Here is a 12,733-nt window from a genome sequence, read left to right on the forward strand (position 1 = left end):
AAACTGGACCCCCCCCCCCCCAAATCCCATTCTGTGGATGAGAAAACTGAGGCCCAGAATGGAACAGTGACTTGCCCCCATAGTGAGGGTTCTGGCTGTAGGTTTCTCAGGCATTCATGGGAAGAAACTGCTATGAAGAGTTGTGAGTTTCACGATGTTGAGTTTTGTTACTGATGTTTTCCAGCTTTTCACGAAGTGGGAGGGTATGATGCCTTCGTGAAAAAATACATGAATGCCACTCCAACTGTGGTTTCCGATGGAAACATCACCATCAAGGAAGAGTGTTACACCCCGAGGGCCGACTCCTTCCACATCTTCCGGGATCCGCTCAAGGGAGACCTGCCATGGCCCGGGCTCATCTTTGGACTGTCCATCCTTGCCCTGTGGTACTGGTGCACAGATCAGGTACCCAGGCTGGATGTGTGGCAAAGAGAGGGTCTTCTTCTGGGGGCCATAGAGACTCCTGTCTGTCTGTGGCTTGTGGGGTTGGGAAAGGTAGGGCAGGACTCGGGTGGTCTGAGGGTTGCCCAGCCTCGGTGACGTGGGAGTGTCAGGCCAGAGACTCAGGATGGTGGGGGAAGCTGGGGTGGTCAGAGTGTATTGTGGGGTCTCTGGCCCACACCCCTCCCTCACTGGGCTTTCCCTGGCAGGTCATTGTGCAGCGCTGCCTCTCAGCCAAAAGCATGTCACACGTGAAGGCCGGCTGCATCATGTGTGGGTACCTGAAGCTGCTGCCCATGTTCCTCATGGTGATGCCGGGGATGATCAGCCGCATCCTGTACACAGGTGATGGCTTCTCCTGTACTCGCCAGCTTTTCTCCCATTTTCCTGGCTCCAAGTCATTTCTAAAGCCCTATTGTTCTCCGCTCCATTTTCCCTGCCTTCTTCCTTTTTTTTTGTCATGATTACCAAGAATTATTGTCCCCCTGACCCAGACAGTGAGCAACTAGTGGTCATAGAACCTGTGGAGTTGTCTTCCCTAATTCCTTACATTGGCACTTACTTTTCCCCTTTTGCAAATTCTCTGAAGTCTTGACATGCCTCCAGCTATAGCTTCTTCCAGCTAATTCTTGCTCACTTTTTGCTCTGTCCCCTGCCCTCCCCAACCAGGCTATGGTAGTGTGTATGATGCCTTTAATGTCAAAGGACCCCAGCCAGTCTCTAACTGCCTGCTGCTCAGAGCTCTGTTTCCTGGAGCATTTCTTTGAAGGGGCCCTGAGCCTTGCACTTTGCTACCCAGGGTGATAGGTTCTTCCTTGGCCCTTTTATGGCCTCTCCTGCATGGCCATTTGCATGTGGTGTTTTGATCAGCCATCATAGATCAAAACTATTTTCTGGAATATAAAGTAATGGTGAAAAAGAGAGCACGACAGAGTGCAAGTTTGGTGAGCGCCTTTCAAACGAAGACAAGACAGTGTGGGGGCACTTGTCACTGGCTTCATGCTCCTATACTGGCTCACCTGTCATGAGAAAAATATATGTAACTGAATAGTTTAAATTATGATGGATGTAACACACATGTACATATTTGAGATGGTGCCGTGATGAATCGATGCTGTTTGGGGCAGCGCTAAATGATATACCTACAGTAGGTACCTAATAAATGCTTGTAGGTCTGAAGTCTATAGAAGTTTCTAGAATTATCACCAAGTTTCTAGATCATGTCCCCCTCCCCTCCCAGGCTACTGCCTTTCTATCTCTACGCCAGATTTTCCACATCTTGGAAGTACTGCCCCACAGCCCTCCTACTGGGGAATTCCTCTGTGGTCTGAGCATTCAACCCTCCTTGCAAGAGCTGCTTAAAACAAAACCCCAAAATTAGCAACCACAAGTCACTGTGATCTTCAGGAGAAACAAGAAAATAGTTACTGCTGAGCTGCAGACTTTAGCTAAAGTCTAAAGACCATGCCCTCTCCTTTCCTACCCTGAGCATTTCTTTGCTTCTCCCTCCTCTGCCCAGGAACTGTCTTTCCTCCCCAGTCAGAGCTTGGGATGGTCAGGCCAGGCAGGGGGGGCGGGGTGGGGGTGGCATAGATTTGCTCTGCAGGAGCTCCACTCTTTGTGGAACCATGGCAGGGCCATGCTCAGGAATGTCCTGTTTGAAGCCTTATTGTGAGAAGGTGAAACTTAGAAGTATTTTCCTGATGTTGACATGACTCTTCATCCCTTTCCAGAAAAAGTTGCCTGCACCGTCCCCTCAGAATGTGAGAAATATTGCGGCACCAAGGTTGGCTGTACGAATATCGCCTACCCGACCTTGGTGGTGGAGCTCATGCCCAATGGTGAGAGTTGTCCTTTCTGGTGGAGTCTTTCTTGGGAGACTGATTTGGCTTGGACTCTGCACAGATGTCTGTGGGCCTTCTGGGGCAAAGCCGTTTCTGAGCCTGGGAGCTGGTAGGGAAAGCCTCATTCCAGGTATCCTCAGTTTTTGAACATGTCCTCCCTTAGTGGAAAGAGGACATCTGGCTTGGTTGGGCTCTATGAGTCGTGGTACTCGCCCATCTGTCAGGCTTGGAAAAGAGATGATCTGAAAATGTGTTGGGGAAAACCACAACTTTTCCATGCTCATTCAGAAGGCTTTTTGAAGGTCAACAGACATTAACATGAAGGTTTGAACTAAGTGGTGTTTTACCTGGAGAATGAATTGACTTCTAAGCTGTTTCAAGGAAGAACGTGGAGAGAAAAGCAAAGAGTGATTTTAGCTCTAGAATGAGGAGGTTCAAGGCAGTAAGTAGATGGGATGCAGGGGTCTTCTCACTACAGAGAGTGAGTTATCCTAGGAGAGTGAATAAAGTCCAGAATAGTTAGAGTTTTGGAGTAGACCTGTGGGGTTACCTTTCATTTTCATGTTGAAGAAAAATCCAATTCTGGCTCAAGGGATGCAAATCTTGTTAGGTTAGGGGGGTCTCAGGAGACCAAAAATTCAAAGGTATTGATCAGGAAAATTTAGAATAAACATAAAATTTTATTACTGAAAGAAAACATGGAGATCATCTAGTCAAATCTGCTCATTTTACAGTTGGGGAAACTGAGGCCTATGGAGAGAAAGTGACTTTTCCAGGGCCATGCAGGAACTCAGTGTCTGGCATGGTTCACTCCTGCTCAAGGCTGAAATTGAGGAATTTGGAATTTTCTTTTTTAAAACAACAGACTGGATATTTGACCTTGGGCAAACCCTTTGCATTCAACCTCTATAAAAATGGGAGTAATGGTTAACTATTCCCCTGAGCTGGGCTGCTCATTAATTGAGGTTGCAATTAGCAAGAATCAAATGGCTCTGTTAGAGTTCTGGCTGAGATTACACTGGCCTCTGTAGGGGTGTTTATGCTATTTCCTTAGACTGGCAGACCCTGGGTGAGGATTGTAGCTCTGAACACTGTGCTGGAGTGGCTTGTGCATGACAGAAAGCAGCGTGGCACATAGGACAATGAAGTGCTGTGTTTACGTGTACCATTGCCATTCCTCACTTCCGGCTGGAATCTGGCTTCTGTAAACACCAAATTCCCCTATGACCTCCCCGTGTTAGATCAAATGGATATTTTCCATTCATCCCTCAGTAGCGCTTAGCATTATTGATCACTCATCTTTCTTGAGTTATTCCCTTCTCTTGGATTCCATAACACTATCCTCTCCTGTTTGTCTTCTCCCCCATCCTTTCCAGCTGTTTCTTTTTGATTCAGTCTCCTTCACTCAACCAGTAAATATTCCCCCACTAATCCATCACCCAATTTTGTCCATTTTACCTCTTAAATATCTCTTATATTTGTCTACCTCCTTCTCTTGTTACCTCCATCACGCCACTCTGATATACCACTATTTCTTGCCTAGACCCCTGTAAAATTATGTTCAACAAATATTTGTTGAGTGAGTGAAGGAATGTGAGTTTTATAAGGGTGTCGTGCAGAAGGGAGAAATCCATCCCAGCTTAGCAATTAACTGGTGAAGTAACCCCGAGTGAATGGCAGAACTAGGGCTGCTTGAAATAGACCTTTGTTTTATTCACTGAAAAATGAGAGGTGAGAAATATAAAGATGACCTTTATAATTCCTTCTATATCTCCAATTATGTGTGGTCTGCGTGATACACACTCAAGAAGAACCATCAGAAAATACTTCCCAACAAATGACAAAATAATTTGAATAGGCAACCTTTACTTTTCTTCTTGTGAGGCTGTAAATGAAAATGAAACTATAAAATTATTTACAGATAACAACACCCAGGGGAATGATATGTTCCAAAGAGATTTCAAGAAGCAGGAATATTGACTCAAATCTAATAAGCTGAAGTTAAACAGAGATACATGTCAAGTTCTATTACACAGGAATATTACAAGAAACTGAAGATGTTTAGCTTGAAGAAAAGGGAATTCAAGAGAATGCGAGTTGTCTTTGAGTATGTGAAGGGTGGTAAAGTGGTAAGACCACTTCCGTTGGGTAGTATAAGGACGGTGTCTGAGGCTGTCAAGAGGCAGATGTCTGCCTAGTCGGGACTGTCCAAAAGGGAGCAGATTCCTGTTGCCGGAGGATTTAGGCAGAAGAAATGTGGAAGGGATTCATGTATCAGATGGATGGTAGACCTTAGGTGACCCCTAATGTTACTTCTGCTTCTGGGACTGTACTCTCAGTTGGTAGGTGGGCCTTCAGTGTGGCCTGGCCTTCTAGCCTCAGTAGGGACAACCTTGTGCTCTCCTTGGTTAGTATATTCACAGGGTTGTGAAGCCTCACCACAATCAATTTTAGAAAATTTTTATCACCCCCCAGAGAAATCCTGGACCTATTAGCAATCACTCCATATTTCATCCTAACCACCCCCAGCCCTAGGCAACCAACCACTAATCCACTTTTTGTCTCTATGGATTTGCTTACCCTGGACATTTCATATAAATGGGATCATACAGTGTTTGTCTTTTTGTTTCTGGCTTCTTTCACTTAGCATAATGTTTTCAAGGTTCATCCATGTTGTAGGCATGAATTAGTATTTAATTCCTTTTTACAATAATATTTCATTGGATGGATATACCACATTTTGCTTATCCATTTATCAGTTGATGGACACTGCATTGTTTCCACTTTTTGGCTATTATAAATAATACTGCTATGAACATCCAGGTACAAGTTTTGGTATGGACATGTGGTTTTTGTTTCTCTTGGGTAGGTGCCTAGGAGTGGAATTGATGGGTCATATGTTAACTCTTTGTTTAACTGTTTAAGTAACTATTTACCACAGTGACTATACCATTGTATGTCACTGCCAGCAATGTATGAGAGTTCCTGTTTCTCCACATTACTACCCGTACTTGTTATTATCTGTCTTTTTAAAAATTATAGTCTCCCTAGGGGGCTATAAATAGTATCTTATTGTGGTTTTGATTTGAATTTCCCTGATGTTGAGCAGCTTTTCATGTGATTATTAGCCACTTTATCTTCTTTGGAGAAGTGTCCATTTAGATCGTTTGCCCATTTTAAATTGGGTTGTCTTTTTATTATTGAGTTGTTAGAATTCTTTATATGTTCCATATAATAGACCCTTATTAGATATATGTAAATATTTTCTCCCATTCTATGGGCTATCTTTTTACTTTCTTGAGAACCTCATTTTTTGAATCTTAGTTTAAGTATTTCTTATATATCATGAATCTTTCGGGTAAGAGAGCTTATAAAAGTCCTCTTGGATGGACACACACACACACCATCAGCACCATCTCCACCATCACCACCATCATCATCCAGTTGCAATGCATTTACCTCATGTATGCATTGTCCCTAGCTCTTTGTTGACTGCTATGGACTTAACACAATATAATTTAAAGCCACAGTCTATTCCTTAAAACTTCTGATCTGTCTGGGGAGATAAGTCAGAGAACATGGTGTGGTTTTAGGAGGCAAAAAGCCTTGAGTCATCACACTGAGCACAAAAGAGCCGAGGTGCTGTGTGTGCCACTCAGAACCTCCTTCTCTTCCAGGACTGCGAGGCCTGATGCTGTCGGTCATGTTGGCCTCTCTGATGAGCTCCCTGACCTCCATCTTCAACAGTGCCAGCACCCTCTTCACCATGGACATCTACACAAAGGTCCGGAAGAGAGCGTCTGAGAAAGAGCTCATGATTGCAGGAAGGTAAATGCAGCTCCCCCTGCTGTGCTACATGAAGGCCTGAATGATCAGAGAGTTTCCCTCAAGCTGGGGAAGACTGATAGATGCCTGGGTAGATTGGGAACAACCTCTGAGGCTAGTTATATTTATTTTCTGTGGCATTTAAACTGGAGAGCAGCAAACAATGCCCTTCTGGAGTGTGAAATGACATCAGAGATCATTTAATCTAACCCTCAGTTTATCAGTGAACAAAATGAGGCTCATCCTGCCTAAATCCAGGAAGCCTGGACAGCAGCAGAGCCAGGACTGGAACCCACAGCCAACTGAGTCCTTGTCTGAGGCTTTTTATACTGTCCCACGCTGTCTTCCTCAGCCCTGCCTATAGCAGCTCTTCTCACTGGACACCTTTTAGGCCCACATGCCTCTGATGCCTTGACCCTTGGCAGGACCATTGTGAGGGTCAGGTGATACTGTGCTTGTGAACATGCTTTGTGAAGTCTAAAACACCAGGCTGTGTGCACATTTGTTATTGTCAAATGGGCTAATAGGCAGAACAGGATACTGAAGGCAGGAAACACTGATACATGGGTCAGAGGTGCCCATTATTGTGATTATCCACGGAGCAGATGCCCGGGACAGAGGGCTAGAAGCTCTGCTGTGTCTCTCCATGGGGCTAAGGCAGGCCACCTCCTCAGGGTAGGGGAAAAGTCCCTGGGATGTCAGTCAAGGGTAAGGTTCCCAGTGAGTGCAGGAGGGGTATGGGCTTCCACCTCGTAAGTCTCACGAGCAAGATTAGGGCAAAGGAAGGAAAGGAAAATAGGCTACTCAGGTGACAAGACACCTGGCACCCAGGGGAGGTCTGACAGGATCAGGGTCTACCACTCTGCTTCGCAGGAAGCAGCACCATTTCCCTGACTGGATTTTCCTTAGAAAGAAGTTTACTGGAGTTTTCTGCTATTTATAAGGCTCAAGATGCAACTCAGGAAGAAAACCATTTGCTTTCTCAGGGCTGGACCTCTTGGCCCTGAGATTATATTGGGCCTCACATTTTTTGTGTGCCCAGTGCCTGCTGCCCCGGGGTTTGTCCCTGTTCTAGATGAGCTTACAGTTACATGAAACAGTTCCAAAGTTTGCTGTGGGACCTGTAAGTGCAGTCACAGTCTCAGAGGCAGGAGAGATGAGTGTGCCATGCAGTAGTTGGGGAAGGCTCCTGGTAGGGGTGGCCCTGACCTGCGTCCAAAATGGTGGATGGGACCTGGACAAATGAGAAGCAGTGGGAAAGCATTTTAGAGGGAGAAATATGTGAGCAAAAACACTGCTTTGCAAAGGTTAGTTTAAAACTCTGGCCTTACATTCAAGTAAGGGAGGCAAGGGAATCACAGCCTTTTTTTCCAGTTGAATCAGGAGGTTGTAAGGAGCCCTCCAGTCTTTTCAGGACTTGAAGTGAAACTCAAAAAGGAGGAGAGCTGGAAATACCTGGTAGTGTCCCACTCTATCTAGATGGTTCCTTTGTAAACTCTTCTTAGCTTGTGTTTTTAACTTTATTATGAAGACAGAGAAGAAGGAAAGGGAGGAGAAAATAAAAATTATGGTCCTTACTATTTATTGAGTGCCTACTATTTGCCAAGTGTTTTACTACAGCTAACCCTTATTCCAGCCTTGTAAGGTTGGTCATATTATTCCCAGTGTACAGATGGAGAAATTGAAACTCATAGAGGTTAAGCAAGGTGTCCTCTGTCACACAGAGGGAATAAGAACTTGAATCCAGGTCCGTTGGCTGCAAAGTCCATACCCTTGTTCCTATACTCTATTGCCTTTCAAAGTGGGATTCTCTCCTGGTGGGGACTAGATTGAGGTTACTGTTGAATATCAAGTGCATTTCATTTACTTGTGGGCATGGATGATTTTCCTGAAGGGGCAGAATATAGAAGAAAAGACCCTCAAGGATGAATTTGCTAATTATTTTTCCTTGCTGTGGTCATGTAAAACTTTCTCTCTCTCTCTCTCGATGTTTATGTGTGCATGTATGCTTGCTAGTTATATATATCTGTATAATTCATAGTGATATGTATTTATTCATGTCAGGCCATTTGTTGAACCTGTTGTGGGGGCTTTGATTTCAGGTTGTTCATCCTGGTGCTGATTGGCATCAGCATCGCCTGGGTGCCCATTGTGCAGTCAGCACAAAGTGGGCAGCTCTTCGACTACATCCAGTCCATCACCAGTTACTTGGGACCACCCATTGCGGCTGTCTTCCTGCTTGCTATTTTCTGCAAGAGAGTCAATGAGCAGGTAGGTATCATACGTGCATGTCCAGCAAAGTCATTCTGGCATAGAAATTCCCTTCTGAATTTGCATATTCTGTGTGGGAGGGATTCTGCTTCCCAGAGATCTTAAGCAGGAATGAATGTGCTACTAAGGGTTTATATGGAAAAGCCTCCAGGGACCATGGGACTCTCCTGGGTTCACATTCTCTCAGACTTCCGTCTTCTCCTTGTTGCAGGTTTCAAACTAATTCCCAACTAACGGTGACCATTTTTCATTAAATCTTGGTGATTTGACCCAACTGCATCGCACTCCCCGGGAAGTTTGTAGCCCCTGGGTGGCAACTCCAGAGGAAGTCCTAGCATAGGCTACCTCCTTGGTTCTGCAGTGATCTTGACTTTCTAGCCAGTACTTTTCAGGGCCCAGAGAAGGGCCAAGCTGTGGTACCCTAGCAGGATAGGGATGTGGGTGAGGGCCTGTCAGGAATCTCACCTGCTGAGAGAGTTTGTGTTTGTGTGTGTGTGTGTGTGTGTGTGTGTGTGTGTATAATGGAAGACTCAGCTGGAAAAGCAGGTTAAGTTTGTACTAGGCATGGCCCTTTTGAAAGCCAGGCTAAAGAATTTAGGTCATCAGTGGGACACTGTTGAAGATTTTGAAGCACTGTGATATCTTTGGATATGGCTTCTGACTGGATGTTGCTCAGTCATCTCTGTATCCAACCATCTCCATGCCTGGGGAGGGTTGGGAAGAAGTGGGGGTGTTAACTATGTAGCTGACTGTCTGAAACAATATAAATAGTGACATAGTTTTGGTTAGACACCCCCTTTCTTCCAACAGGACAGAGACAGATATATATCAGGGAAACACCTCACTGGAGTGACCCAGCTTTGAGGTACATAAGTCCCAACACATGCCCTTCTTCATTTGCTCTTTGCCATTAGGAACATAGTCCAGATATGCTGTGACACAAAACTGGGTGCACAGATGAGTGGCCTTGGGAACCAGAAATAAAACTGCAAGTGATCTCAGCAGCTTAGAGAAATGGGCACAGGTTCATGGGATACGTTTCAGTAGAGATTGGCAGGAGCTGGTTCACTGGGAGATTTCTGAAATGCAAATTAGGAAAGTGTGGCTAGAAGCCCAGCTGGGTATTGCAGTGGGCCGCAGGCCAACTCAATTCAGCAAATGGACCAGGGCTTTCAAACAGTAAGGCTAAGAATTGGGATAGATCATCATGGTTCTCAACTCGGGGTGATTGTGCCCTTCCAGGGGACATCTGGCAATGTCTGGGAACATTTTTGATTGTTATGATTTGGGGAATGCTACTGGTATTTAATGGGTGGAAGCCAGGGAGGCTGCTAAACATTCTACAATGCACCATACAGCCCCCTGCCTCCTACCCCCAACAAAAAATTATCTAGCCCGAATGTCACAGTGCTGAGGGTGAGAAGCCCTGGCCTAGGTCTCTGAATCGTAGCATGGGGAGACTGCAAAGTGATTCTCGGGACTCTGTTTGCTGAGGGGTGACTCCAGATCTTGAGGAAAATGTCACAGGATGCCAGACTTTTCAAGAGCCTCTTGAGAATAAAAACTAAAGGAATTGCCAAAAGAGAAGGAAAATCTAAGCAAGTTTTATCCATACTATTCAGACAAACTAAAGTCAAGAAGTAATTTTTTGACCGAATAAATGTATAGGGGACAAATGGGGAACACCTCTTTGTTTTTCCTTATTCATTTATTCACCTGGCAGATACTTCCAGATGCCAGCATGGGGCTAGGCATCAGCAACACAAAGGGAGTGCAACATGGTAAACACACCCCCGACAGCCTGGTGTAACACTCCTAGCCCGATCCTGAACTCCAGCGGTCCTGTTTCAGATCCCGGAGCTGTCGCTTCTCTCACGATTGTTCTTTCACCTCTCTCCCCCAACAAAGGCACCGCCCTTTTCTGTATTCAGTGTTTGTTAACCCAAGGGTTTTCTTTCACAGGGAGCCTTCTGGGGACTGATCATAGGATTTTTGATTGGGGTGTCCCGTATGATAACCGAGTTTGCCTATGGAACGGGGAGCTGCATGGAGCCCAGCAACTGTCCCAAGATTATCTGTGGTGTGCACTACTTGTACTTTGCCATCATCCTCTTTGTCATTTCGATCATCATCATCCTGGCTGTCTCCCTTTTCACCAAGCCCATTCCAGATGTGCATGTGAGTATCCATTTGGGAGACCTGTTCTGGCCTGGTTTCATGTGCATGCTGCAACACCCATCTGGGTTGCCCTTGCCTCAATCAGACATCTCATACTCACCCGACTAAAATAGGTCATCCTTGCCATTGGTCTCATGTAGAAGGATACGGGGCAGAAAACACGGTTTGCCAGCAGAGCAATATCAAGATTGTGTCTTCAGCAGGAGTCCTTGCGCCAGGCGACATTTCAGTCCAGGGGCTTTTCTCTCTGGATCCTGCTCCCCAGGGGACAGCTCAGGTGCAAGGGAGTGAGATCAATGGGCAGGCACAGGGGCCACCCTGATTTGGGTGCTCATGTCCCAGATAGAAATGTATATTTCTTGTAATGGTCTCCTGGTCATAGCTTCCAGGGATCCCAGCAAGGAACATACCTGGTTATAAAAATCACCATGCGCAGGGGAATCTGAAGTACAACTTACCCTTTATTTTATTTTTTTCCAATTAAACCTCCAAACAGTTGACTATAGAATTTAAGAAATTTCAAACGATATCAAAGTCCAATTGATTCACAACTTCAAAAGTGGCAAGTACTCTTCTTTAGCTCTAGAGGTTGCCCTTGGTTTAGGATATGTTCACAGCCCTCCCAATGCAGATGAAGATACCAATTATGGGTTACTTTTACCATAAGCAGTATAGTCTGGTAACCCAATACAGCTGACATCCTACTCTTTCCAGGTTTCCAAAGAACAGAGCTAAAGAGTGAACCCAAAATTACATTTATAGAGAAGGAGAAAGGGTTTTGTTGACCCCATTCTCATGCATACACAACTATAGGGAATTATGGAATCCCTAAGAGACCTTCAACCTCACTGCCAAATTTTCAAAGCTGTGACCAACATTTATGTCAAAGAAAGACTGTTTTCATAGCAGCAGAACCACTATCATGGTTATTGGCCAAATGGGTCCTAGGCTTTCTTTTTGTTGTATTCATTCCTTCTTGATGTCTCAATCTTTGAAAGTATTGCAGCCCCCTATTCAGCCATAAAAACCAACAACATAAAGCCATTTGCAGCAACATGGATGTTCCTGGAGAATGTCATTCTAAGTGAAGTAAGCCAGAAAGAGAAAGAAAAATACCATATGAGATCGCTCATACGTGGAATCTAAAAAAAAAAAAAAAAAAAAAAAAAAGAATATAAATACAAAACAGAAACAGACTCATTGACATAGAATACAAACTTGCAATTGCCAAGGGGGCGGGGGGTGGGAAGGGACAGACTGGGATTTCAAAGTGTAGAATAGATAAACAAGATTATACTGTACAGCACAGGGAAATATATACAAGATCTTGTGGTAGCTTACATTGAAAAAAAATGTGACAATGAATATATGTATTTTCATGTATAACTAAAAAATTGTGCTCTACGCTGGAATTTGACACAACATTTTAAAATGACTGTAACTCAATAAAAAAATGTAAAAAAACCCAGGAAAGTTGCAGCCCCAAGCACATTTAGTTCCAGGCTTCCTCTTGAAGTGAAGTAGCTTCTGGTTTCATGTCAGTAGAAACTGCACCTCCAGCTCTTCCCTGTTCTAAATGGCTCATGAGTCTACGATTCTCCCCCCATAATATAGGACAAAAAAATCTGACCTTACACTGCTGGTCTGGATAAATGGGTATCTAGCCTTATTTCCCAGCATCAGTGTTAAAAAGAACAAATCCATTTATCATATGTAACAAGAGATCATTCACTCAAAACATTTCTATATTCAAGGCAGTCTCTTAGCCTCTGAATATGCACATATCATAGGGGGTGGTGTGTACAAATGTGTGGTTTATATCTAAGTTCCCAGCGTACTTAGAGATAGTGCTGTGGACAGGATGTATAATCTGTGTTATTGCTGGTATTAAGAGACCACATTCCTTTTCCTTTCTTGATGCACATCTCTTTGTTCCCCCCACCTCTTGGCCCAAGACACTATTTGGGTCTTTCTGCTAACCTGTTCTGCTTTCTCCACAGCTCTACCGCCTGTGTTGGAGCCTGCGTAACAGCAAAGAGGAGCGTATTGATCTGGATGCAGAAGAGGAGGACATTCAGGAAGCCCCAGAGGAGACCATTGAAATAGGTGGTTTATGGCTCAGAGCCTATTTGCAAGCCCTAAAAAGTTACTCCTCCAACAGCAAGACCACTTTA

At 44.6% G+C, this 12,733-nt stretch overlaps 1 protein-coding gene across 1 annotated transcript in view; it reads left to right on the forward strand.

Moving 5' to 3' along the window:
• SLC5A1 (solute carrier family 5 member 1) overlaps window positions 1–12,733 on the forward strand; it is a 45,946-nt gene that overhangs the window by 30,991 nt on the left and 2,222 nt on the right. Inside the window, exons 8-14 of the mRNA XM_010947923.3 lie at window positions 185–405; window positions 651–786; window positions 2,175–2,282; window positions 5,963–6,113; window positions 8,213–8,381; window positions 10,344–10,559; window positions 12,560–12,665. Of these exons, the coding sequence (XP_010946225.1) occupies window positions 185–405; window positions 651–786; window positions 2,175–2,282; window positions 5,963–6,113; window positions 8,213–8,381; window positions 10,344–10,559; window positions 12,560–12,665 (1,107 nt within the window). The remainder of the gene's footprint in view (window positions 1–184; window positions 406–650; window positions 787–2,174; window positions 2,283–5,962; window positions 6,114–8,212; window positions 8,382–10,343; window positions 10,560–12,559; window positions 12,666–12,733) is intronic.

Source organism: Camelus bactrianus, chromosome 32 (assembly GCF_048773025.1).
Source record: "Camelus bactrianus isolate YW-2024 breed Bactrian camel chromosome 32, ASM4877302v1, whole genome shotgun sequence".
NCBI classification, from domain to species: domain Eukaryota; kingdom Metazoa; phylum Chordata; class Mammalia; order Artiodactyla; family Camelidae; genus Camelus; species Camelus bactrianus.